The sequence below is a fragment of the Acomys minous genome (assembly GCF_964271855.1).
Source record: "Acomys minous genome assembly, chromosome: 11".
NCBI lineage: Eukaryota > Metazoa > Chordata > Mammalia > Rodentia > Muridae > Acomys > Acomys minous.
Window position 1 is genome coordinate 73,628,399 of NC_140492.1, and position 27,978 is coordinate 73,656,376.

Consider the following 27,978-nt stretch of genomic DNA (forward strand, 5'->3'; position numbering starts at 1 on the left):
GTGAGGTAGTCAGCCCAGGCGGGGAGCGTGCCAAGGGCGTATTGTTTCTGCAGCCACATACAAGACCCGGTTCCCAGGACGACCGCGGGGTGGGAGGGGCCGCCGGTGACCACCTGTTGGCTGTAGATCAGATTTGATTGGTCAAGGAGGCCAGAGGAAACGCCCACGTCCCTGGGATGAGTTCCCCTTGGTGAGCCCTGCGCTCTTAGCTTGTGTCTGCGACTGGGAAATGAGAGAAAGCATGAGGAGTCCCTGCGAGGAGTCTCCAAAGAATGAACACCCAGAGGGACACGCGGCGGCCACTGGGCATCAGGCAGAAGGCCTGGAGGTTGAGGATTTCTGCACCACAGATTCACACTCTGCTCTGGAAACAGAAGGTGCCTCCTACTCCGCACAGGGCCCTGGTGTGACTCACCAATTGGTGATCTTCCTTCAGAGGAGGTGGGAGGGCAGCTGGAACGCGATCTGTGGAGTTGCATGCCTCAGTATCAGCGGCTGAGAGCACTCAAGCCCTGTGCCCTTCTGGAGGTACGGGGAGGTCCAACACATAGAACCGTCTTCCGGAATAACCTGTAAATAAAACACCCCGACAGGCGGTTGTGTTCCAACTGGAAGGGTTCAGAGCTGGGTGTTCGAACCTATGGGGAAATGTTAGCTAATGAATGTGTTGAATTTAGGATTGTTTCCAACACTCCTCCCCCAAGGTGTTTGTAGACATTATGACCTATGGGCTGAAGATGTCGCTCAGTTGGTAGAGTGCTTGCCTAGCATGTTTTAAGCCTTGGGTTCAAGAATCTCCTTAAATAGCAAGTTGGAGGCTAAATTCGGTGGCAGTGGTGAGGTGATCAGGGTGTGATGCCAGCATACACTTCAGCATTAGGTAAATGCTCCCTTTGGCCCTGACTAGCTTGGTGGCTTCAAGAAAAGATGTGTGTGTGTGTGTGTGTGTGTGTGTGTGTGAGTGTGTATGTGCGTGTATGTGCTTGTGTGTATGTGCGTGTATGTGAGTGTATGTATGAGTGTGTGTGTATGTGTGTGTGTGTATGTATGTGTAAGTGTGTGTGTGTGTATGTGTGTGTGTATGTGTGAGTATGTGTATGTGTATTTGTGAGTGTGTGTGTTTGTGTGTGTGTATGTGTGTATGTGTATGTATGAAATGAGGCCCTCATTTGGAATATGAGGATAGCAGCTATCAGCAAGAAGAAACGGCAAGGACACGGAAGGGTCTGGGCTGTACCAATGAAGAGTTCCTCCTTTGTCCTTCATCCCCTGTTAGGTGCTCATGGCCTTGGAGGACCAGTCGCAGCTAGCCTCTATCTGGAGTCTTGCCACGCCCATGGCGTTGTGCCGGCTTCTTGTCTTCTTCGCCAAGGGAATGCCTCGGAACTGAACCTTCGGCACCGTGGCCTGGGGCCCCAGGTATCTGCTGAGGGACACTGGAATGCAGACGGTGGCCGTCTTGTCCCCGCGTCCATCTCACACACTCACAGCCTTCCTCTGTGCCGTGCGTGTCCCATCTCCTCAACTGGCGATCCCTGCGAGACAGGCTGGGGGCTGTGGCAGAGATGAGGGTTCCCGGAAGTGATGTCAGGTGGCACCTAGACGTTCGGTAGAGGAGGTGGGGGCTCTGGGGATTTAAACTGTGTCTCAACCCTGGGAAGGCCCAGATCCCTCAGGTCCCCGTGTCCCTGTGTCCCTGTGTCCCTCTGTCCCCTGTGTCTGTCTGTCCTGTTTCAGGGGGCCCAGGCTTTGGCTTCCATGTTGGCCTCTAATGTCTACATCAAGCATCTGGATCTTCGGGACAATGGGCTCCGCAGGGCAGGAGCAGAGGCTCTGGCTGATGTCCTGTGCAAGAACAGGGTTATCTCTGGTAGGTACGTGCTGGGTTTCTGAGTCTGAGCAGCAGGCAAGCTTGGGGCCCCTCTTTCCTCAGGGAAGTGGCTCCCTCACCACACTTGGCTTGTTGCTAGGAGACGGCGTTTCGGGCGTTTAGTCATGCTGAGTGCTGCTCTTTGCTGACTCACTCTCTTTTCCTCTGGTGGGCACCCTTCCCTCTGTGCACATGGTAGAATACCAGCGCCGGGGCAGGGTGAGGGAGGTGCTTAGAAGTGTGAGGGGCGGGGAGGAGGGGCTGCGCAAAGTGAGAGCCGGGAAGGGCAAGGTGGGGGGGGGAGGGGGGCTGCGCAAAGTGAGAGCCGGGAAGGGCAAGGTGGGGGGGGGGGGAGGCTGCTTCCAGCTCTGCCAATGAAGGGCGACCAATCACGCTGAGCCTGCAAAATAAGGCAGACATCAAAGGAAACAACAGAAGTGGACCTGAGTGAGCAGGGACTTTGTGTTGTTACAAGACACCAGCTATCAACAGGGTGGCTGACCCTCTACCACATTCCTCACAGACAATCATGGGATGGGGAGACCAGAGACCCAAGGTGACCCAGCCAGCGGGTGACAAAGCTGCCACCATCCATGCAACCCCTAGATAATCAGATTGCATGCCCCTTCTTTCCCTTAGGCCTGGAGGGAAGTGCAAGAGGGTGGTGCCTGGCTGCGGGTCCCTCTGACCAGGCAGGGGTGTGTGGGGCCTGGCTGCGGGTCCCTCTGACCAGGCAGGGGTGTGTGGGGCCTGGCTGCGGGTCCCTCTGACCAGGCAGGGGTGTGTGGGGCCTGGCTGCGGGTCCCTCTGACCAGGCAGGGGTGTGTGGGGCCTGGCTGCGGGTCCCTCTGACCAGGCAGGGGTGTGTGGTGCCTGGCTGCGGGTCCCTCTGACCAGGCAGGGGTGTGTGGGGCCTGGCTGCGGGTCCCTCTGACCAGGCAGGGGTGTGTGGGGCCTGGCTGCGGGTCCCTCTGACCAGGCAGGGGTGTGTGGGGCCTGGCTGCGGGTCCCTCTGACCAGGCAGGGGTGTGTGGGGCCTGGCTGCGGGTCCCTCTGACCAGGCAGGGGTGTGTGGTGCCTGGCTGCGGGTCCCTCTGACCAGGCAGGGGTGTGTGGGGCCTGGCTGCGGGTCCCTCTGGCCAGGCAGGGGTGTGTGGGGCCTGGCTGCGGGTCCCTCTGGCCAGGCAGGGGTGTGTGGGGCCTGGCTGCGGGTCCCTCTGACCAGGCAGGGGTGTGTGGGGCCTGGCTGCGGGTCCCTCTGACCAGGCAGGGGTGTGTGGGGCCTGGCTGCGGGTCCCTCTGGCCAGGCAGGGGTGTGTGGGGCCTGGCTGCGGGTCCCTCTGGCCAGGCAGGGGTGTGTGGGGCCTGGCTGCGGGTCCCTCTGACCAGGCAGGGGTGTGTGGGGCCTGGCTGCGGGTCCCTCTGACCAGGCAGGGGTGTGTGGGGCCTGGCTGCGGGTCCCTCTGACCAGGCAGGGGTGTGTGGGGCCTGGCTGCGGGTCCTTCTGACCAGGCAGGGGTGTGTGGGGCCTGGCTACGGGTCCTTCTGACCAGGCAGGGGTGTGTGGGGCCTGGCTGCGGGTCCCTCTGACCAGGCAGGGGTGTGTGGGGCTTGGCTGCGGGTCCCTCTGGCCAGGCAGGGGTGTGTGGGGCCTGGCTGCGGGTCCCTCTGACCAGGCAGGGGTGTGTGGGGCCTGGCTGCGGGTCCCTCTGGCCAGGCAGGGGTGTGTGGGGCCTGGCTGCGGGTCCCTCTGACAAGGCAGTGCTACTGCCCTCAGATGTGGATCTGTCAGAGAATCAGATTGGAGCTGCAGGGCTCCAGGCGATCTGCGCTGCCCTGGCCTTAAACCCTACTGTGCAAAAGATCCAGCTGGAAGGGAACAGACTGGAGGAACAGGCAGCCCAGCACCTCGCTGCTCTACTGCTGCTTCACACAGGCCTGAAATCCCTAGACCTCAGCTACAATCAGCTCAGTGACCTGGCAGGTAGGTAATACTTGGTCCGGCCAATCGTGAGTTGTGAGAACTTACTGCCCCCTGGTGGTGGCGGCGGGGGTTGTGAGTACTTATTGCCCCCTGGTGGTGGTGGCCGCGGCGGCGGCAGAATGGGCAGGACCACACCCAGCTTCTGCCAGAGCTGGCTTCTGTGCCCCACACCTCCCTTGGCTGTTCTTCTACTCCAGCCAACCAGAACTCACTCAGTTCCAGGCACTTCTCACTACTCTCTGCGGTGGTGATGCATTATGAACAAAACAAAGTTCCTGGCTTCAAGAAACATATGCTGACAAGACCTTTCTCAGTAACCAAGCAGTGTACAGTTCTAGAGAGGGGTGGGTGCTTCAGTGGAGATCTATGTGTGTGGTGGAAAGGAGGCGGCTACGGCCGGATCACGGAGCTGAGGGAACTCTCTTAGAGCGCAGGCCTGTTTCCAAGGTCGCTAGACACCAGTGTAACTGGTTGGGCTGGTGATCCGCGGGAGAGTGAGCACACTGTGGGTTGGGGAGGAAGCAGAGACTGTACGCCTACAGGTCAAGGCAGCAGGCAGGAAGATGTCGCTCCAAGTCCTTCTGAGAAAGGGCTTGTGGTGTATCTGAACAGCAAGGTACGTGAGGTCGCGGCGTCAGCCCCCAGTACTGTGTGGGGCGCGCTAAGTGCTAGGAAAGATGTGCGAAGGCTGCCTTGATCCAGCCGTTGCCTCCCCAGCCCTTTGCATGGGCCGTATGCCTTGCTAGGAGTATGAATAGCCACCCATGTCCCCCACCTCTAAATGCGCCAATCAGCTATACACACTGAAGCTAAGCATAACTATAGGCTCAACTATTTGGAAGAACAGTTGAGCCCAGAAGCTTGGGGACATCCTGGCAGCATGGGAGGGCCACCAGGGCCCTGCGTCAGGAGTTTCTGGCACCTGGGTCAGCTGAAGCAAATCCCCCCTTTTAAATGTTTATTTTATTTTTATTTTTATTTATGTATATGTGTGTGTTGAGTGTGTCACATAGGTGTGGGTGCCTGTGGAGGCTGGAAGGGGATTTCCCATCCTCTGCAGTAGCAGTCCATGGTTGTGAGCCACCAAGGTGGGTGCTGGGAGCTGAACTCAGGTCTTCTGGAAGAGCAGTCAGCACTCCAGTGTCTGAAACAGAGCCGTAGATGCCCACACATCTGCAGTTTATGCATCCACATTGTAGTGGATAGTTCTGGAGATTTCTGCTTTGATGATTTGGGCCTGTGGCTGAGCAAACATCAGAGAAAAACCACTCAACTCGTGATCTAGAAGCAAAGAGGCAAAAGGGAAGAGACTGGGGTCTCACAGTTTCCTCAGGGGAACCCCTGGTGGCCTAAGACTTTTAGATACTGTCATCTGCCACATCTCAATCTTCAAGAACAAGTTTTTTTGTTTTGTTTTGTTTTTGCTTTTCTGAGACAGAGTTTCTCTGTGTAGCCTTGGCTGTCTGGACTTGCTTTGTAGACCAGGCTGGCCTCGAACTCACAGGGATCAGTTGGCCTCTGCCTCCCTGAGTGCTGGGATCACAGGCATGTGCCATCGCACCCAGCTGAGGACCAATCTTTTAGAAAAGACTTTTATTTCATGTGTGTGTTTGCCTGCGTGTATGTCTGTGTACTACATGTGTGCAGCAGCCACGGAGGCCAGGCGAGAGATCAGATGCCCTGCCATGAGTTACAGGCAGCTGTGAGCCTCCTAGTGGGTGCTGGGAATCAAATCTGAAACTTCTGCGAGAGCAGCCGGTGCGCAGTCCTCTCTCCAACCCCCAGCGACTGAGTCTCTAAAGCACTTGAGGACCTTTGGCGTGGATCATCTTCTACGTTACAAACCGTAGCAGATGAGTAATAAAGGCAGTGGGAATAGAGGGGCCAGAATCCGAAGTCCTGTGAACATCTGTAAGGAGAAAAGGAAACAGGGAGGGCCGACTCCATCTATTTTCTTTCTCCACATGGGGATCTGAGGCTGTTCCTGAGCGGTGACGGGGCTTGAGCCTCGGTCAGCCATGGTCTATGGCAGCAGGTGATGGGTCCCTGCGGTAAAGCATTGCCGCTACAGACCACTAGACGTGCGAGCCTCCCCCCCCCCCCCCCGGCTGTTCAGTAGAAAAGAGTGGCTAGAGGGCACCTGCTGGCCCCTCCCAGCGTTAGCCATGTGCGGGAAAGGTGGGCACATCTGTATCGGAGAACCCAGAGGTATCAGTTCCAGTTCCAGGTGAGGGGCAGTGCCCCAAAGCTTAGTTCTGGAACAGGGTGCTCTCCAAGGTGCCAATGTGTCTGCCACTGCACGTGCTAGCCAAGCAGGTGGCCGGGAACACTCAATCTTGGGACACAAACACACAGACACACACCAGCAGTCATGCACACACGCACGCATGCATGCACAGACGCTGAATTTTGTGACCCTCCTACCCAACAGAAGTTCTAGCATATGGTGAACATCGAGTTGTTTTGAACTTAGCAGTTTCTTTTTGCTTTTGTGTTTTTTGCTGTAAAATCTCTTCTCAGGACCCGGGCGGTGGTGGCGCATGCCTTTAATCCCAGCATTTGGGAGGTAGAAGCAGGTGGATCTCTGTGAGTTCGAGGCCAGCCTGGTATACAAAAGCGAGTCCAGGAAAGCCAGGACTGTTACACGGAGAAACTCTGTCTCGGAAAAAAAAAACAACTTAAAAAAAAAATCTCTTCTCAGGGGAGACACTTGGACCTGCCTTGGCAGAAAACACAGGACTCACGGAGCTTAACCTGAGTTGGAATCATCTTCGGGGCCCGGGAGCCATTGCATTTGCCAGGGGCCTGGAGGTACGGGACTCTTGCCCTGTCAGCCCTCAGAGCCTGCTTTCCTTCCCTCCCCCTTTTAGTAATAATACACTGCAGTGGCTTTCATGTCATTTCTGTGGACCTTTTAGGTCCACGGATAAGCATCAGCTGCCTCTTCCAGACATCAACTTCAAACGTAGGCAACATCTGTGCAACCTGGTGATGCTACCATTAACACACAGAGATGCTTTTCCCTGTGTGTCAGCATACCTGCTCGATGCTTCCCTGCAAGTGTATAGAACTTGGCAATCGATGGTTAAGCCCTGCCAGGGTATCATGGGACATCTTCATTGTCCCCAGTGGCAACGGCTGTAGGAAACAACTGCCACTACGTCGCCCTCTTACAGCAGCTGGCTGCTCGGGTTCCTGACCCAGAAGGTGGGGGTCAGAGCACTCCCGCTCCTCCCCATCACTGTCGCTTGAGCAGGCTCCATGTAGCACCCTGCCATCAGGTCACTGGTCCACACAGTCTCTCGGGGCCCCTTGGCAATTTCCCCATAGGCGTAGATCTGATCACTGCACCTCTCCTCTGAGAATTAGCCCTACCCATCATCCTCTGCTGGCCTGAGAGTTCTGGCTAACTCTGTCTGGGACCCATGCACATTGCCCTTCACTGTTACTCAAGCTCTCCTGGGCTCTGAGGCTGTGGCCCTGTCTCTTTCTGCATCATCAGATGTGATCTCACATCTTTACTCTGTGTTCTAGGCAAATATATTCTTGAAGGTTCTAGACATCTCTCATAACGGCTTTGGAGATGCTGGAGCTTCTGCAATAGGTGAAGCCCTCAAGGCCAACAACGTGTTGGAAGAACTAAACATGAGGTGAGAGACAAGGGGTCTGCTCTTGGGGATCCGGCTGCTGCTCAGTCATACAGCCCTCGGCTCTGTCCTTCCCTTCCTAGCTTATTGCTCGGGGGCTGGGGATGTAGCTCAGCCTGTGCAGTGTGCGTGGAGGCTATGGGCTCAGGTCCCAGCATAATGTAAATGTGGACATATTTTTCTGACTAACATTGGTAATGGAGTTAAATGTGAAAGTTCCATACCTGTCTGCAGAGCACACTGACCCCTAGCGTCCCTTTATTTTATTATTATTATTATTATTATTATTATTATTATTATTATTATTATTTTACTTTCCTCCTCTTCGTGTCCTTCTCGATCTCTAATAATTACTAGAATATTTTCCAAGCTGTTGTTGTTAGTGTTTGTGTATGAGAGAAAACTTGCTCTTTGCTTTCTCTGTCTGGTTTGCTTCACTTATCACGGTGCCCTCCTGTTCTGTCCGTTTGCCTCAGTTGACACCGGACTCCCCCCTTCTTTGTGGCTGAATAGACTCTACTGAACGCGCACACCACATTGGATCCATCCGCCCGTCTATCAGTGGGCACCTAGGCCGAGTTCATGCTTTAACTATGATGCGTGTGTCTCTCTTGTTGCAGAAACAACCGGATCTCCGCGGCAGGAGCCCTGAAGTTGGGGCTGGGTCTGCAAGTCAACCAGACGCTGCGGATTCTTACTGTAAGTTTGAAGCTTGGCAGGGGGAGGGGGGAGGCGCACCAGCACAAGCTGCCCAGTGCCTCTTCAGACGGTCCTTCCTTCCAGCAAACCCTCACTGTGGAGACAGCAGATGGGTTCCAGAGGCCAGATGGAAATCTCTGGGACGGGGCCTCCTGGCTTCTTCTGGCCACCCTCTGCCCAGCTGTGGTGCCAGCTCCTCGCGGTCCTTTCTCCCGCTCACAGGGCTCCCGCTGTAGGGCCGGCAGGCAGCGCAGCCCCTTAATTTACTTTCATCTTCTCCCCTGTCGTCACTAGAAGCCAGGGTCAGGTCGGAGTACTGCCTGGCCACCGTTCAGACAGGCCCCAGGCCTTTTGTGTCCAAAGGTTCCTTTTCTTTGGGTTTGCAGTTGGTGGGTGGGTCCCCTAGACAGGGTGAGGGCAAAGTCAGAAGGGAGGGAGCCAGGTGATGCCGAGCAGGTCTCAGCTATACCAACACATGGGGGCAGGAAGCTCCCCTCATTAGCAAGCCCACCTCCCGTGACATGGGGACCAAGACCTAGTTCAAGCTTGGGTCCACATTTTCAGCAAATCACAGCACATCCCAGAATCCCCCCCTGCATGAACTGCCCCCTCCTAGGGTAAACCAAGGAGAGGCTGGGGCCAGAGGACACCCTTTGCTCTCCCATATCTTCTGCAGAGAGCCCCCTACTGGGCCCTTTCTCTTCTCACTTCTTCCTTGGGTCCTATCGACCTGTCCACCCGCCCTCCAAATACCAGGTGGTTTTCTCCATCAGAAACAAACATGCCTTGCTATGAACCTTCTTTTGTTGTGGTGGTGGTTGTTGTTGGCTCTAAAAAAAAAAAAAGATTTATTTGTTTATTATGTATCCAGTGTTTTTTACCTGCCTGTTCCCCCTGCCGACCAGAAGAGGGCACCAGATCTCATTGTAGATGGTTGTGAGCCACCATGTGGGTGCTGGGAATTGAACTCAGGACCTCTGGAAAAGCAGACAGTGCTCTTAACCTCTGAGCCATCTCCCCAGCCCTGTGGTTGTTATTTTTTTAGGTTAGTTTTGCTTTGTTTTTAAGCTTTACTGTGTGTGTGTGTGTGTGTGTGTGTGTGTGTGTGTGTGTGTGTGTGAGAGAGAGAGAGAGAGAGAGAGAGAGAGAGAAAGAGAGAGAGAGAGAGAGAGAGAGAGATATTAATGTATTTTAATAGGAAACTTACAGGAGCAAAACAGAAGAGAGACAACATTAGAAACATGGACTTGCCTGAAGGACAACCCAGTTAGAAAAGTATAGGATGAGATTTACTGTATGATAAAAATAAATGGTGTTTGTAGCATATGGCGGCATGCTAGCTGGATATCTTTTCGCATAATTGTTACACATTTGGCATGGATAGCACACAGATTGTTAACGTCAAAAAGGCCAACCAGACAGGATTCACTTGCCTCCTGCAAAGCACTGATAGCTACACTCTGGAAGCACAGATTTGTTTTGAAGTCCTGAACAATTTCTCGCACCAGACAGTGGAAGGGGAACTTGCGAATAACAAGTTCAGTGGATTTCTGTTTGTTTGGTTTTTTATTGTTTGTTTGTTGTTTTGGTTTTTTGAGACAGGGTTTCTCTGTGTAGACTTGGCTGTCCTAGCTAGACTTGCTTTGTAGACTAAGCTGGCCTCGGACTCACAGAAATCCATCTGCCTCTGCCTCCCAAGTGCTGGGATTAAAGGCGTGCACCACCACACCCAGCTCAGTGGACTTCTAACAGCACCTGACCTCATGGAGTGCCACAGTACCAGGCCTGTAACGGTGTTGTATTTTATTTTATTGATTTTTCCAGACAGGGTTTCTCTGTGTAGTCCTGGCTGTCCTAGACTCACTTTGTAGACCAGGCTGGCCTTGAACTCACAGCAATTCACCTGCCTCTGCCTCCCGAGTGCTGGGATTAAAGGCATGGTCCACCACGCCTGGCTTGTTTTAATTTTTTAAAGATTTGTTTGTGTATGAGTGTTGTGCTTGCATGGATGTCTGTGCACCATAGGCAGGCCTTGTGCCCTCTGAGGCCAGGAGAAGGCATTAGATGCCCTGAGGCTAGTGTTATAGAAAGTGAAAGCCACCGTTTAGAACTGAACTCAGGTCCTCTGGAAGAGGAGTCAGTGTTCTTAGCCACAGAGCCATCGCTCCAGCTCCTAGACTTGAACTGTTAATCTTCCTTCTTCTACGTCCTGAGTGCTGGGGTTATGGACAAGAGCCACCATAAAAGGCTTTAGCATTCTAGTGTACCTGTCTTTCTTAGATTTCCAAGAATCCCATTCGAAATGAAGGCTGTGTCGGTCTCCTTAAGTCTGTCGGGAGCAACAGGTCGTCTGCCCTCGAACTGCTGGACTTGTCCGTAAGAGCTTCTTGTTAGCCTCATCTGGGACCTGCCAAGTGGCTCTGTGAGCTACTGACGTCTGCATATTAGAGGGACAAAGTGGGAGTTGGTTGCAGTGCCTGCCCAGATGCACTGCCCGATAGACGTGGCACTCCCACCCAGGCCTGCGGGTCATAAGGCCAGTCCGGCTGGGCCACTGTATGTTGGAAGTATATTATTTAAATTTTTATTTTACTAGGGTTAAGGTAAGAGATTGCCTTGAGCCTGGCGTGGTGGCACATGCCTTTAATCCCAGCACTTGGGAGGCAGAGGCAGGCGGATTGATGTGAGTTCGAGGCCAGCCTGATCTACAAAGTGAGTCCAAGACAGCCAAGGCAGCACAGAGAGACCCTGTCTCGAAAAACAAAACAAAACAAACAAAAAAGATTGCCTTGAATCCCTGAAAGACTTCAGACTTTTAAATGGTCTTTTATTTTATTTTGAGATGGAATCTCTCTATGTAGTCCTGGGAGTCATTACATATACCAGGCTACTCTTGAAAACTTGTGTCTGTACAGTCACAGAGATCTTGCCTCTGTCTCCCAAGTTCTGGGATTAAAAGCACCCCACTATACCTGAGTTTTAAACAGTCTTGAGACCAAAAGATTTTGGGAACTTTTGAAGTTGGACTAAATGCATTTTATGATATGACGTGGCCACAAGCCTGTGGGGGCCAGGAAGTGGAATGTGGAGGTTTGAGTGAGAAGGACCCCCATAGGCTCCTAGATTTGAATGCTTAGTCCCCAGCCAGTGGGACTGTTTGGGAAGGATTAGGAGGTGTGGCTGAAGTGTGTCACTGGAGGTGGGCTTTGAGATTTCAAAAACCCACACTATTACCAATTAGCATGCTACCCCCGCCCCTTGCCCCATGCTTGTGAGTCACATGCAAGCATTCAGCTACTGCTCAGTGCCTGCATCCCTGCATCTCTGCATCCCTACATCCCTGCATCCCTGCATCTCTGCATCCCTACATCCCTACATCCCTGCATCCCTACATCCCTACATCCCTACATCCCTGCATCCCTGCATCCCTGCATCCCTACATCCCTACATCCCTACATCCCTACATCCCTACATCCCTGCATCCCTATATCCCTGCATCCCTGCATCCCTGCATCCCTGCATCCCTGCATCTCTGCATCCCTGCATCCCTGCATCCCTGCATCCCTACATCCCTACATCCCTGCATCTCTGCATCCCTGCATCCCTACATCCCTGCATCCCTACATCCCTGCATCCCTACATCCCTACATCCCTGCATCCCTGCATCCCTGCATCCCTGCATCCCTGCATCCCTACATCCCTGCATCTCTGCATCCCTGCATCCCTGCATCCCTGCATCCCTACATCCCTGCATCTCTGCATCCCTGCATCCCTGCATCCCTACATCCCTACATCCCTGCATCCCTACATCCCTACATCCCTGCATCCTTACATCCCTACATCTCTGCATCCCTGCATCCCTACATCCCTGCATCCCTGCATCCCTGCATCCCTGCATCCCTGCATCCCTACATCCCTGCATCCCTGCATCTCTGCATCCCTACATCCCTACATCCCTGCATCCCTACATCCCTGCATCCCTACATCCCTGCATCCCTGCATCTCTGCATCCCTGCATCCCTGCATCCCTGCATCCCTGCATCTCTGCATCCCTGCATCCCTGCATCCCTGCATCCCTGCCTGCTGCTATGGTCCCCACCTGATGCGCATGGACTCTAACCCTCCAGAACTGTGAACTCCAATGAAATATCTTTATATGTTTCCTTGGTCATGGTGTCTCGCCACCAAGATCCTCTAGAAAAGCTCACGAAAGGGAACATGTCAAGGCCACAGTGCAAGTGACGTTATGATGGCATGAGGTCCCTTGAAGACCTAAACTCTTTGTTAGTGCATGTGTGTGTGGGAAATGCCTGGTGTCCTCACTTCTGATGTAGTAGAGACAAGCCCACTCTAGCTTCAAGGATGCTTAAACATAAGGCTACCATGCTGCAGCTGCCATTTCCCTGGTGGCCTCACACTTAACCCTTTGTCCGCTGCTGGTGTCAATCTGACTAGCCTAGATTTTATCCTCAGCTTTGAGAGGTGTACTTATAGATCAAGTCAAAGTTTTATCATTATGCGAGGTAGAGCAAAGGCCCACCTTCCTCACCTACCCCACTTTTCTTTCATGAACATGAGATAAACGCTATGTGTGGTGAAATGCACTTTTAATTCTGGTTACTGAATGAGACAAGGGGATCACGTGAGAGAAGTCTTAACATCGAAGTGACATCCCATATCCATTAGCAATTTGTATACTTTCTCAGGCTTATCTGTTTTCATTACGTGTGTATTTTTTTCCCCTGCAATATTGTTCATTGCCTGCATGCCTGATGCTCAAAGAGGCCGGAAGAGGCATCAGGTCTCCTAGACCTGGAGTTACTGTTGTAAACTGCCAAATTCAGGTCCTCTGCAAAAGCAGCAAGCTCTCTAACTGCTCAGCCATCTCTCCAGGCCGTCAACCCCTTCATTTTATACTTTAAACATTTTTAGGGCTGGAGAGATGGCTCAGAGGTTAAGAGCACTGGCTGCTCTTCCAGAGGTCTTGAGTTCAATTCCCAGCACCCACATGGTGGCTCACAACCATCTGTAACGAGATGGTGCCCTCTTCTGGCCTGGAGGCACACATGCAGGCAGAGCACTGTGTACATAATAAATAAATAAATCTTTAAACATTTTTAAACCTTGTCTCAAGAGGCAAACAAAAACCACTTATATTTTTGAAATATGGGATGAAATGATAAAACTGTAGAAAGGGCTGACATGAGAGCTGGAGAGATGGTTCTGCGGCTAAGAGAGCTGCTCTTGTAGAGGACCAAGCTCAGTTCTCAGCACCTGCATGGTGGTTCACAACCATCCAGAACTCCAACCCCAGGGAATCCAATGCCCTCTTCCAGACATGCATGTGGTGTGCAGACATACATGCAATCAAAAACTCATACACATAAAATAATAAAATTAAAAAGAGGAAAGCAGTTACCTGAAAAAAGACCCCATCAGCACTAGGTCTCTTCAACCCATTTGTTTAATTCCCCTCCCCCCCCCCATGTAATCTAAGCACTTGGGGGCAGGTATAGAATTTGGATGTTCAGAAGCTCAAGGCTGGCATCAACTACAAAGTGATGCCGAGGCCAGACTACACTACGAGAGACCTTGTCTCAAAACACAAACAACAACAAAAACAGACTGAAAGCTACGCATAGATTAAATATAGTTATCAAATAGTGCACATTCATGTAACTGAGCCACATCAGGAAGCAGAACATGCCCATCTTAATTGCTTTCCTATCTCTTACAAAACACCATGACCTAGGCAACTCATACAAAGAAAACACTTAGTTTTGCACTCACGGTTTCATGAATGAGCCCACGACCGTCGAGGCAGGGAGCATGGCGGCAGGCAGGCATGGCACTGGAGCAGCTGCGGAGAGTTCACATCCTTGCTGCCAGTGTGCGGCAGGAGAGAGCGACCTGGGAAAAGTATGGGACTGTGAAAACTCAAGCACCTCCCCCAACAAGGTTTCATTTTCTAGTCCTTCCCCAAACAGTTCAACCAACTGGGGATCAAATACGCAAGTACGTGAGCTGATGGGGGTCATTCTTAGTCAAGGTCCTGCAGGCCTCCTTGAGTTTTACTTACTTTCCTATTTTAATAGTACTGGTGGAGGAGGTTCTGAGAGCGTCATCCACAAGAAAGAAAAATGCCTGAAAACTTCTCAGAGCCCTGGGTATGCAAATGAGAATAACCAAGACCTCAGAATGTGTTCTGACTGTGTCCCGATGGCCTCTCCTTAGGATATCCAAGTGAGCAGAGAGTGTGAAGACCTCGTTAGCTCCCTGAACATAATTCTTCCAGGGCTTTGTATAAAGAGTAACACTTCCGGAAGAAAAGACTGGCCACTAGCCTCCACAGCATCCCAGGCGGCATCTGCCCCAAGGGACTCTGGCCTCGCGTCTAATGTGCCACGTTAACGTCCACGTTGCTGCCCAGTCAGGACACAGCATGTGCATCTTCCTTTCTGTTCTATAGGGTCTGCTTTAACCTGGCCTTCATCTGCTACGGTTCATTCATCCGACCAAAAAAACCTCCCATGAACAACCCTGGACACAAGGTCAAGGATGTCTGTGTTCTGGTGACCTTGTTAGACCAAGTGGACCTCCCAAGCTCTTCTTGCAGGAAGACAAACAGCCACAGCCCATTGGAAGGCACCTTGTCATTATGACCTCGAATTGTAAAAACACCCATGTGCTTCCAGTCTGGTCAACTGACTAATTTGCTCTAAAGAAACAACTCAGAGCTGCGCAGACATGTTGCTGCTTACAGACCAGGGGTGCGACTCAGGAGTGTTTGCCTAGCGTGTAAAAAGCTCACCATGGTTTGACCCTACACCACCATAGGAAGAAGCAGGATGCATGCATACAAGTCTAGCACTCTAGGGGGCAAGAGAGATGGCTTAGAGGTTAAGAGCACTGACTGTTCTTCCAGAGGTCCTGAGTTCAATTCCCAGCAACCACATGGTGGCTCACAACCATCTATAATGTGATCAAATGTGCACTGTATACATAATAAATAAATCTTAAAAAAAAAAAAAGTCTAGCACTTCAGAAATGTAGGCAGGAGGAACAGAAGTTCAAAGCCATCCTCCATGACATAGTTGAGTTTGAGACCAACCTGGGCTACATAAGACCTTGTCGGAAAAAAAGAAAAAAAGAAAAAAGGTGTAGAGTTGTTGGCACATGCCTGTGATTCTGGCCCTTTGGAGACTTAGTCAGAAGGATGGTGACCTAAGACCAGACTGGGATCCATAGCAGGACCATAGAGATCTAGCCACATAGTGTCTCCAGATGTTTTCCTAACCAAGTTTCCAATCCAGATGTTTTTCTCACCAGTTTTCCAACCATGTTCCTTCCAATTCCATTGGCTACAGTGCATGAACCAATGAGAAATTACATATCTGGCCATTCTTCCTTGCAAACAAAATGCATGGCCATGTTTACTGCCCAATGTCTGTCCTCTGTGAAGATTTCCCTTTGCCAGTGTCTTTCAAGGCTCTTCCAGGAAGGGGTTGTAATGCTGCAACTGTCTGCTTCTGGGTGGCGCCTGCCTAACGTGCAGAACTGTTAGTAAACCAGGCTCTAGCCTTCTCCTCCTCAGTCAACTGATTGCAGGGCACACCTCATGAGGCTACAGGTGCATGCCTGGCAGCAGACAGCAGTGTAACACGAACAGAGACCATAGGCATTTGGGCAGCTTCTTCATGTGACTTGCTTGTGTCTTCAGAACCTGCTTGGGTCCTATCACATGTGTCCCACTTCCATCTGATAATAGATGGCTGCTGTGCGTGCCCTACTTCATGGCCTGATGGGTCAGATGACACAGCTCTCGGTGGGAAGTTGATGACCAGAAGTCCAAAATAGTTGCTACTCTGGGCTTACTTGGTAAGCAGCATGGTGTTGTCGAGATAGCGAACCACTGTGATAGTTTGTGTAGGAAACAGATGATCAAGATCACTTCAAGTGAGTTATGACACAGAGTTGGAGAGAGAGATAACACATCCTTGAAGTAAAAACTGTGAAGGTATACTGCTGGCCGTGCCAATTGAAAGCAAGTTGCTTCTGGTGGTCCTTATTATGGACAGGTACCAAGAAAAGGGCATTTGCCAGATCAGTCAGGGTTAGGGTTAGGTCCATACCATGTACCAGGTATGTGTTAATCTGCTCAAGTCAGCACACCACACCTGGTACAGCAGCTGCAGTCGGAGTCACTACTCAATTGAGTTTTCAATAGTCAACAACTGTCATTCTCCACCATCCGTCTGTCTTCTGCCCTGGGCAGATAGGGGAGTGAGGGGAGATACGGTGGGAGCCCTGCATCTTTAGAGTCCTTGACAGTGGTGCTGTGGTCTCTGCAGTTCCTCCTGGGATGGATTGACTTTGATCCACTGTGTTACATTGCACGATATTTGATCACACTGTGAACCCTGAGACTGTGTTATTTACTGGGAAACCTTATGTCTAGTTGTGGTGTGGCTCAGCCCTTGCACACATTTTTAATCTAAGAGCTTTCTGCTTGAATATTGTTAACAGGGTTAAATTAAATCACCCATAGGTCAAGAGGTGGGGCAAGCAGCCAGTTGACAGGAAGTGGACATAGGATTATTAAGAAAAAAAAACAGAGAAAAAGGAAGTGAGGAGGACAGATAGAAAGGCACACAGGAAGTAGACGGGAAGAACATTCAGTTTGAGGGATTGTTTGAGACAGAGTGGGAGCAGAGATTTTTTTTTTCCTGGAGCATCGGCTGAAGAGGAAGGTCAACTGCGTACTTTCTCTGCCTCTCTGAGCTAGTAGGCTTTCACCCCAGCCTGGCCCCCGAGTCTTTATTGGTAAAATTGAACCACTGAGATTTCGTTTAAAAAAACAAAAAACAAAAACGGGCTGGAGAGATGGCTCAGAGGTTAAGAGCACTGGGTGCTCTTCCAGAGGTCCTGAGTTCAATTCCCAGCAACCACATGGTGGCTCACTACCAGCTATAAGGAGATCTGGTGCCCTCTTCTGGCCTGCAGGTGTACATGCAGGAAAACATTGTATATATAAAAAATAAATCTTAAAACCAACCAACCAACCAACCAACCAAACAAACAAAAAAAACAGCTGGGCGTGATGGCGCATGCCTTTAATCCCAGCACTAGGGAGGCAGAGGCAGGTGGATTGCTGTGAGTTCGAGGCCAGCCTGGTCTACAAAGCAAGTCCAGGACAGCCAGGGCTACAGAGAAACCCTGTCTCAAAAAGCAAGCAAGCAAACAACAACAACAACAACACCAGTGTTTCCTTGTAGTGGCTTCCATGTGGCCTTTCCAGCCACAATAACCCTCACTCAACAGATCAGGCAACTAATGTGGGACTCTGCCAAATCCTAGCAATATCTATCCCAGCTACGCGTTCTGAAACTGGCAAAATGACTGTAGGATGAGTTCACGGATCTCTCTCTCTCTCTCTCTCTCTCTCTCTTCTCTCTCTCTCTCTCTCTCTCTCTCTCTCTCCTGCCTGCCTACCTGTCTCTGTGTGTGTCTCTCTCTTTCTGTTTATGTGTGTGTTTGTGTGCCTGTGTGTCTGTCTGCCTGTCTGTCTGTGTGTGTGCGTCTGTCTCTCTCTCTGTGTGTGTGTGTGTATATGTGCGTGCATGTGTGTGTGTGTCTGTCTGTGTGAGTGTGTGAGTGAGTGTGTGCATGTGTGTGTGTGTGTGTGTGTGTGTGTGTAGTGCTTAGACAAGGCCCCACTGTGTAGCGTAGGTTTGACCTGACACCCTATCTTGCTTCAGTCTCATAAGCATGGGCTGCTAGGCCTTCACCCCCACATCCGGCTGCCAGTCAGCTGTGACAGAGATAAAGGTTGTTGGAAACAAAGTTTGAGACCGCTTAGACACGGGAGCACTGTACAAATACTGAGTTACAGCGCTTCTCATGCCGCGTAGTTCCAGTTGGCTTAAGGATGAATATGTTTCCTGTTTACGCTCTGGGTCTGAGGGAGACTGTGTCTCTGTCTACACGAGGCAGGCAGGTGTCTAGATTGGCAATGCCTGCTTGGAAACACACAGCCTTGAACATGGAATTCAGCCTCATGGTCAAATGCCAAGCAACAAAACCACTGGTGGCATGGATGGCTCACTCAACACCTCTTCAGTGAAGCTGGGGGTGGCAAGAGCAGTGTTTGTGGATCTGAGGCCTGGGAAGTCATGGACAGAGGCTTTTGTGGGAGGGTGACAGCCCCTCAGAAAAGCCCTGTGGGCTCTGGAATATCTGTGAAGAAAGGATGGCACCAGCACCTGGAAAGCAAATGCAGGCGGATCTCTGTGAGTTCGAGGCCAGCCTGGTCTATAAAGCAGATCCAGGACAGTCAAGGCTACACAGAGACATCCTGTCTCTAAAAAACAGCAACAGCAACAGCAAAACAACAACAACAACAACAAAAAACCCCACACAGACATTTGTTTGTTTGTAATAATATTGGAAGATAAGCCAGAAGGTTTGTGATGTGAGACTCAGGACATCTTGGCCTGCAGGGCAAAGCCACTTTGCCAGCCATAAAGTGAGCTGTGACACTTACGTCTGGCTGTCTCTGCCTTGGTCAGGGGCTCTGTAGATCCTAAGTGACCAACTCTTGGGTGGGAGAAGGTCAGCACGGAGCGTTAGTTTGTCTCCCCCATATTAGAAGCCCAAGGTATTTGCAGTGAAAGATCAAAGAGTCAGACTTTTCATTGCCTCCTGGGAGATGAGAGAGGCAACAGCGGCATCGCCCTCTTTGTTTGTTGTTCTTTATTCTTTTCTTTGGAGAGAGCATCTCTGGTCTAGTTTCCTTCTGTTGCTGTACCAAAACCCTGACCAAATCACCCTGGGGAGGAAACGCTTTGTTTGGCTTACACTTCCAGTGGAGAATCTGTTGTTCTTGGAAGTCATTGTGTGTTGGCTCACTTTTCTTAACAATTATACTTTACTATGAACTTATTAAATGAATGCACCTCCCTTACAGGCCGACTACCCTAAACAGGAGGGAAAGGAGACTAAGGAAAACAAGAATGAAACCCTTCTGGGCATCAGTTACAAGGAACGCTTCCCCTGGCATAGTCAGAAGGATTTCAGCAGACCAGCAATTCCGCCAAAGTTGCTGCTGGATCCCAGAGCCTCAGCCGGAGCCTAAAGCCTTGAAGCCTGCCCTGGAGCGGTTCTCTCTAGAAGCATCTTGAAGTGGAGTGATGAACAGCCAAACAGTACCAAGACCCAGAAAGCCCAGCCACCTGTTTTGGGCTCATATCTCTCTCCTCTCAGAGTCTGTACTAGGATGTTTTTCAGCTGCAAAAACCAAGCCCCCCTCCCAGGAAGTGGTTCATCTTCTAGTGGATAAACATCACCTGTTCTCTCACAAATCTGCTCCCCATCCCACACTTGGGAGCAAAACAAAAACATGTTTACATCCACTACAATCATGAGGTACTCAGGGCAGGAAGCTGGGGACAGGAACCATGAAGGAATGCTGCTTGCTGGCTTGCTCACTAGCCTGTGGTTGGCCAACTTTTTATAGAGCTACTATATATCTGTGGAATGCTTTTGCCCACAATTAGCTGTGTAACTCTTATATAAATTAATACTCAAGGCAGTCCCTCAGAGACATGCCCACAGGCCAAAGTGACTTCCTCACCTAAGACGTCTTCTTTCTGATGTCTCTAGGATGGGCCAAGTGGACAATTATGAATTACTGGAACAGGGGGTTGGAGAGATGGCTCCACACTTAAGAGCACTGGCTGCTCTTCTAGAGGACCAAGGTTCAATTCCCAGCACCCACACGGCAGCTCACAACTATCTGTAACTCCAAGATCTGACACTCTCACACAGACATACATGCAGGCAGAGCACCAATGCACAGGAAAATAAAAAAATAAAAACTAAAAGAACTATTAGAACAGTCTCACTTTTTTATGGTATTTTCTTTTTTGGCTATGTGTAGCTGAGAAGGAAGTTGCTATATCTACCTATCTATATATCTATCACTGTCTATGTATATAATTATTATCTATCTATATGTCTATCTATGCACATGTCTATCACTCATGATTCTATCCATCTATGTATCTATCATCTCTATCTACATATCTGCCTGTCTGTCTGTCTGTCTGTCTATGTGCATGAGCGATGTGCCATGGTGTGTTTGGGTCCACTCAGAGGACAACCTTTGGGACGCTGTAGTTCTGCCATGTGGGTTCCAAGGAGTGGGCTCACACTCTTGAAAATAGGCACCTGTACTCACAGAGCCGTTGCCCTGGCCCCGGGGATGACTTTGAACTTCTGCTCTTCCTGCCTCTCCCACCGCAGTTCTGAATTAGAGGCCTGTGACGCCACACCCAGTGGTGTGCTGCTGGGGGTTGAATCCAAGGCTTTATGCTTATTAGTCAAGCATGTCTTAAATGAGTTACATCTTCTGTCTTTACCCAGTGTATCAGGGAGTTTAAGGGCTTCCTTTGGTGTAGGAGTGAGCAAGGACCGCGTTCCTGTGGAATGGCCTGTGTATGCCAGGGAGCTTACCCCTTCAGTGCAAGGGAGGCACCAGGCCCCTCTAGCTTTTATGCTGTGACTTTACACTCATAAGCCACAACTTGCTTTGTACACCAGATGAGGTGGCTTATGCCTGCAATCCCAGGATTTGGGCGACTGATACAGGAGGACCGTGTGTTTGAGGCCAGCCTAGGCTACATAGCAAGACCTTTCTCAAAAAAAAAAACCCAAACTGTATGCATGGATTAGGAACCACATAGTATCTTAATTACTCTCTATTGCTGTGATAAGACATCATGAACAAGGCAACTTATAGAAAAAAGTTTATAAGCTGGGCGTGGCAGCACACGCCTTTAATCCCAGCACTTGGGAGGCAGAGGCAGGAGGATCTCTGTGAATTCTAGGCCAGCCTGGTCTACAAAGCGAGTCCAGAACAGCCCAGACTACAAGAGAAACCCTGTCTTGAGAAATTTAAAAAAAAAAAAAAGAAAGAAAGAAAGAAAGAAAGAAAGAAAAGGAAAAGAAAAAAGTTTACTGGGGCTCACAGTTTCAGAGGGTTGGAGTCCGTTACCATCATGGTGGAGAGCGTGGCAGCAGGCATGGGCACCTGCTGGAGCCGTGGCTAAGCGCTGGTCTTCTCATCCACAAGCATGAAGCAGAGGCAGCTCACAACTCTCTGTAACTCCAAGACCTGACATCCTTACCCAGACACATACGCAACACAGGCATACACCAATGCACATGAAATGAAAAAAAATATAAAAAGATACCGTAGCACAGATGCTCTCTAAAGACCTCCCCGCTCCCAGACAAGGTTTCCCTGGCTGTCCTGGAACTCACTCTGTAGACCAGGCTGGCCTCAAACTCAGAGATCCACCTGCCTCTGTCTCTCAATTGCTGGGATTAAAGGCGTATGCCACTACCTCCTGGCAAAAGAAATATTTTTAAGTTGACAGTTTAACTAACAGAAAGATCTAAAACTAGATTTCACCATCACGGATATAGTAAGTCTCTATGTATGAAAATTATAGATCTAAAGAGGGAATCAGGTGTTGTAGTGCACACAGAATCCAGCGTTTATGTCTTGCATTTGAGACTTACTGTTCTACCATTACCAAGCCTGTGGACTTGAGAGGATGAATTTTCTCAGTCAATGAGACATTCAAGGCAGCCTCTGTTGGCAAGTGTTGTGGAAAACACTAGATCTTGGTACCTGGCCCAGGTTTTCTCTCAGCTGAGTGTATGGTCCTGTGAGTGGGTAAAGATCTCACTTATCAGGAAGTATGTGTTGCAGCTTATTCTGTCCGCACAGAAATGTCCTTCAGTACCAAATGGACCTGCTAATCTCTTTGCTCCAAGTTTTTTGTTTACACTCTTTTTTAAAATTTAATTTTATTAATTTATTCTGATTACAACTCAATTGCTATCCCATCACTTGTATCCTTCCATTCCTCCCTCCCTCCCTCCCTCCCACTTTTACCCTATTCCCCTCCCCTAGGTCTATGACTGTGGGGGACCTCCTTCCCCACTATATGGCCATAGGTTATCAAGTCTCATCTTTGTAGCCTGCTTATTCTTTTTTGTTTATTGTTTATTGTTTTTTGTTTTTGTTTTTCCAGACAGGGTTTCTCTATGTAGCCTTGACTGTCCTGGACTCGCTTATGCAGACCAGGCTGGCCTTGAACTCACAGCAATCCACCTGCCTCTGCCTCCCAAGTGCTAGGATTAATGGCATGCGCCACCACCGCCTGGCACATAGCCTGCTTATTCTTTCTCTGAGTGCCACCAGGCCTCCCCACTAAGGGGAGGTGGTCAAATATGTGGCACCACAGTTCATGTCAAAGTCAGTCCCTGCACTCCACATAACTGTGGAGAATGTCCTGTCCATTGGGTAGATCAGAGTAGGGGTTCGATGTTTACTATTGTATTGTCCTTGGTTAGTGCAATAGTTTGAGCAGACCCGTTTACACTCTTCTTTTGAAGATGTGTTTATGTATATGTGTATTTTGCATACAGGTATGTCTGTGCACCATGTGTATGCTTGGTGTCCTTGGAGTTCAGAAGAGATCAGAAGAGCGTGTTGATTCTCCTGGAACTGGAGTTGGTTGTGAGGTGCCCCCATGTGGGCGCCTCTGCCTGCCCAGTGCTGGGATTGAAGGTGAGTGCCACCACCACTTTAGTACTCTTAACCACTGGGCCAACTCTCCTTGTGCTGTTTTTGTCAGTTTCAATGTGGACTTAGAGAAGCACTAGTTTCCGTGTTTAGAAATACTTGGATTTTTAGCTCGACACGGTGGCACACATCTGTCATCTCAGGACTAGGGAGCTAGAGGTAGGAAGATGAGAAGTTCAAGGTCACCCTTGGCTACATAGTGAGTTTGATGCTAGCCCCAAGAAAAAAAATTAAGGTATCTTAAATTATAAAAATGTGGCACAATGTCAAAACTGTGTGGAAGACTAAGAAGCTAAATTCCTCTCCTTGTCGCCCACTGCTGCTTTTCCCATAGAGAGAAGAGTGTTCTGTGCATATTGGTGGAGTATTATAGCTCGTCGCACAGGCAATGTTGGGTGGCAGTGAGGCCAGCAGGCACGCCGAGAGGATTACTGTGCTTTCTAAAGAATAAGGGGCTGGGAGTAAGTGCGTGGCTTTACATTTAAGGACCAAGTCTCTCATGCCATGCTTGACCAGTGTGGTGCCCTCTAAGTTTAGTCTCAAGGGAAGGCTGGGGAAGGGGTGCAGGGACCTTAGGCATGTATGTGCCCAAGGGCTATGGAAACCCAGAAAGCTGGGGGGAGAACATTTCTTGATCAAGACAAAAATCCTGGGTCTCTGTGTCTTTCGGGTGCCAGCTTGGCTGCCTTCCCAGCTCTCGCTAACCGCTGTCTGCTCACCAGAGAAAGGCCATTCCCCCGAGCACATTCCCGCCTCTTCAGCCTCTTTTGTTTCCAGCGTTCTTGGCCTGAGTTTACTATTACAATAGGTGTTTTCTACACTTAAATACATTTCTTTTGGGGGAGTGGGAGGTTTCTCTGTGTAGCCTTGTCTGTCTCAGAACTCAGCCTGTATACAGGGCTGGCCTCAAACTCTCAGAGATCCACCTGCTTCTGCCTCCCACGTGCTGGGATGAAGGGCCTGCATCACCACCGCTGGCACATAAGCACATTTCTACTCCATTTCTTTATGAATGCAACATACCCATCTATGTACCAGGGTAGAGCCCCTGTTCTTTCCATGCGCTGTAGTGCACGGTGTGTGATGATGCCACTGGTCCTAGTTCCTCCTCCTCCTCCTCCTCCTTCTTCTGTCACTATGGTTTTTTTAAAATCTTTTTAAAAACATATACATTTATTTTATTACACATGAATAAAACAAACTACATACAGCAGGGAGAACCATGAGACACTTATGAGTTATATCAATGTTACATTCATAGGAATTTGGCTGTTTGTATTTGTCAAACTTGAAGTAAACATTTTTCCTGTCTTGTTGGGTCTAAATTTCTGAATGAAATTCACTATCTATCATATCTCATCTCTATTAACTTAAATCCTTTATCTTGATCTAAAAAGATCCTATCCCCTAACCAACTAAACTTGATCGTAAAACTAAACTATCTGGTCTTCATCCTCCCTCAGAGACTTGAGAAGGAATAAAACTTAAATGCCTGAGTGAACTGGTAGGGCAGGTTGGCAGCTTCCAAAATGAAAATTTGACTGAGACAGTTTACTGCCTGAACAGTCACCCAACATTCTCCATAACACTGGAGCATCACCTTCGGCCTTCTAGCCCATGATCTCTACCAGATTTATTTACACACTGGTCCTATTTTCATTTTCACTTTTTTTTTTCAAGACAGGGTTTCTCTGTATAGCCTTGGCTGTCCTAGACTCACTCTGTAGACTAGGCTGGCCTTGAACTCACAGCAATTCTCCTGCCTCTGCCTCCCAAGTGCTGGGATTAAAGGTGTGCACCACCAAGCCTGGCTCATTTTGACATTATTAATTCAAGCAATACTGTGTGTGTGTGTGTGTGTGTGTGTGTTTGTGTGTGTGTTCGTGTGGGTAAATATGAAATATAAAAATGTATAGGGTGGGCTGGAGAGATGGCTCAGAGGTTAAAAGCACTGGCTGCTCTTCCAAAGGTCCTGATTTCAATTCCCAGCAACCATATGATGGCTCACAGCCATCTGTAATGAGATTCTAGGGTGCAGGCAAAACATTGCATGCATAATAAATAAATCTTTTTTTTTTTAATGTGTAGGGTTAGGGGCTGGAGAGATGGCTCAGCAGTTAAGAGCACTGACTGCTCGTCCAGAGGTCCTGAGTTCAATTCCCAGCACCTGCATGGTGGCTCACAACCATCTATAATGCGATCTGATGCCCTCTTCTGGCCTGCAGGTGTACATGCAGGCAGAACATTGTATGTAATAATAAATAAAAAATAAATCTTTAAAAAAATGTGTAGGGTTAAAGAATATTAAATGTGGGGTGCAGGTCCACGCAGTGGGGCACGGGTCCATGGGGCTTGAAAGATGATGTCCTCAGTGCATTCTGAGGATGATTGTGTTCCAGAGCTACACAGAAATACTCACCCCTGAGAGCAGCCTGATTGGGAGGATACGCTTAATACAATGTATTAGAAGTATCCAAGCCAAGATCATCCAAGATGGCATCAACCGCACACTGTGTCTGATCTGCAAAACAGCAGTGACTGCACAGCCACCAAAGAACAATACTGAGAGCTCCAAAACACACTGCTGGTGTTTCCCAGAAAGAAGGAAATCCTGTCATGTGGATCATCAATGCCCTCCAGCCGCAGGACCTGAGACCATGCTCTGGTGAGTTCCCACGGACCCCTGGTAGCTGCTGTTGCTACTGCTTGTCAGGTTGTGGCCCAGCCCAGTGTGGGCCAAGGAGATGGCATTGGAGGAGGGAGGTGCTGTTCGAGTCCAGCCCACACCACAGGCCTCACGGACCTCCTCTCACAGGCCGGGGCCATGCTCAGTGCCCAGAGCTGGGTCATGCAGAGGTGGAGCAGCACTGAGGCAGGGGCCCATGGTTGGTGGAGCACATGATGGAACCAGAGACGAGGGAAGTACAAATCAACAGAGCCACAAGTTCCCCAGGACAAGAAGCTGAGGTGGGCCAACATCAATGATTTCTGCAAGCAACTCAACGAAGACTTTGAGGAGCCTCCCCTTGCCACCTGATTGATGGCCCACAAGATCCAGTACCCACAGGAGTAGGAGGCCATCCAGGCCTTGAAGGCCAGCTACAATCTGGCGAATAGATCGGAAGCAGGAGAGCTGGACCTGAGGACACAGGAGCGGGAGGTCTAGCCCTGCCCTGATGACACGGGAGCAGGAGAGCTGATCCTGCCCCAAAGACAAGGGAGTGGGAGAGCCGGCCCTGCCACGATGACACGGGAGCGGGAGAGCAGGCTCTGCCCTGAGGACCAGGGATCAGGCCCTGATCCAAGGCTCTGAGTGGACCTTACCCTAACATCTACCCTATGTATGACCTGTTGGAACACATGAAGGGGCCAAACCTGCAGATTCAAAGATTAAGAATCTCCTTGACTCCCAGCAACAACAGGATATCCAACAGCATCCCAGTGAGGATCTGGTAACAATAGTGTAGGCCTCAAACCAGACCCATGACTCATAGCAATGAACATTTGAAAATAAACATATACAGACAAAAGGCTATACTGTGTGATACACTACAGCTTCTGTGACAAGATTTTTTGTTTGTATTTTGTTTTATTTTACTGGGGGGAGGAGAGGGATTTTGGTGCATGACCTGTAAATCATAGACATTTAATAAAAGTAAAAAAATAAATAAAAATAAGAACAAGCAATACCAAAGCAATCATTGGATACTAAGTGCAAGTACAGGCAGGAGGAGTCAGAAGGAATGGACAAGATAGTAAGTGGCCTCTTTATAGGTTGTTTAGCCACCTCTGACATCATCACCTGCCGCCAGGTGTGTGCCAGACTATAAAATGGGCAACCTGCCACTTTGTCTCTCTCTGACTTTGTCTCTTACTCTTGTACTTCTCTCTTGCACTTCCCCTAAAGGTGCCCCCTTTCTTCTTTTTCTTCTTTTTCTTCTTCTTCTTCTTCTTCTTCTTCTTCTTCTTCTTCTTCTTCTTCTTTTCTCTCTCTCTCTCTCTCTCTCTCTCTCTCTCTCTCTCTCTCTCTGCTTCTCTATGCTCATGACCCACTCAGGTCCTAATTCCTCTCCCTTTACCCTCAAATAAATCTCTCCATATCACACACACACATACAAAGAATATTAAATGTTAGTTATTTCCAAAAATATAGTACTAGTTTTTATGGCTCAAGGTGGGTCTACAGTTCCCAGCTTTTAATCAACTGTCACTTCTAAGGCCAACAGAAACATCACTGTGTTTCCTCTTTCTAGTGGTGGGCATTAACACCAGCCCTCTTTGGTTCCTGGGGGAAGACTTGGCTACGGTACAGCACGCCATGCACATGTTGAACAACATCATTGCCACTAAGGAGAGCCGGGCTCACTCATATCACAAGTTCAATCTCATTTATGCTAGAGAGGCCTTCATGCACTGGAATGCGAGGAAAGCTATGGGTGTCCTCTGAGGCCTGGGGGGACCTGCAGCATCGGAGAATGCTTACGAAGCATGAATTTCCCAGAGTCAGAGGCTGTGTGGCTGGCAGCCATCCCTCTATTTCCTTCCTCTATTAACATGACTGGGTGCTTTTACTTACTATTTTCTGTACTAAGATTACTTTTACTGTGTGCTGTACCTTAAAAAAAAAAAATTCCCTGTCTAGATACGTGCCTTCCTTGGAAGGGCCAATTAGTGAATTCCTCTGAGGAAATCACATGTTTTTCAAAAGATCCTAATGGGCATGTCTGTGTGCTGTTAAAAGCTTCCGACTGCATAAGGGAATTGGGGCACCACGAGTTATTGTCCACACATGAGGTGCATGTAAGTGGCTTTCCACCCGGTCCCATGAGAGGCCCAGGAGCAGAGGGCAGCTGGGGCTCCACCCAAGGGCTGTAGGAACCCAGTTTCTGACATGCATTTCCTCATTAGCTGTCCTCCACGGCCTACTCATCACATGTCCCCAGACTGCACTCGGGTGACCTGTACCTCCTTGCTGGTATGGGAGTAAATTTAGAGCACTGGTCTTGATTTAAAGAACTTGATCTTAAGTGGACCCGCCAGAAGTGCCTGCTGTCACAATTGCATACATTGCTAGAGAGATCCTGCTGTCTGGCCCAGCTGGGAAAGCCAGGTTTCTCCAGGG

General features: G+C 49.8%; 1 protein-coding gene and 1 long non-coding RNA gene across 10 annotated transcripts; one reads left to right on the forward strand and one right to left on the reverse strand.

The window, feature by feature from the left end:
* Nucleotides 1-229: 229 nt before the first annotated feature.
* LRRC74B (leucine rich repeat containing 74B) lies at nt 230-27,970 on the forward strand (the record flags this gene model as incomplete). Of its 9 annotated transcripts, none has more annotated exons than XM_084801770.1 (9): nt 230-377; nt 1,277-1,419; nt 1,738-1,870; nt 3,648-3,854; nt 6,556-6,665; nt 7,389-7,504; nt 8,122-8,200; nt 25,256-25,521; nt 25,672-27,970. In XM_084801770.1, 9 exons carry the CDS (start codon nt 230-232, stop codon nt 25,820-25,822), a joined length of 1,353 nt encoding a protein of 450 aa, XP_084657896.1. In that variant the 3' UTR covers nt 25,823-27,970. The 9 variants fall into 9 exon arrangements, with proteins under 9 accessions (XP_084657896.1, XP_084657897.1, XP_084657898.1 ...); XM_084801771.1 differs by lacking the exons at nt 25,256-25,521; nt 25,672-27,970 and adding exons at nt 10,481-10,576; nt 14,435-15,211 and having other exon boundaries at nt 230-404; XM_084801772.1 differs by lacking the exons at nt 25,256-25,521; nt 25,672-27,970 and adding exons at nt 10,481-10,576; nt 14,435-15,210.
* Nucleotides 8,468-14,286, reverse strand: LOC311609068. The gene is made up of 4 exons (XR_014783254.1): nt 13,991-14,286; nt 10,468-10,637; nt 8,986-9,030; nt 8,468-8,602 (listed from the first exon to the last, which is right to left on the reverse strand). It is a non-coding gene; the product is annotated as an uncharacterized lncRNA (long non-coding RNA).
* Nucleotides 27,971-27,978: the final 8 nt, after the last annotated feature.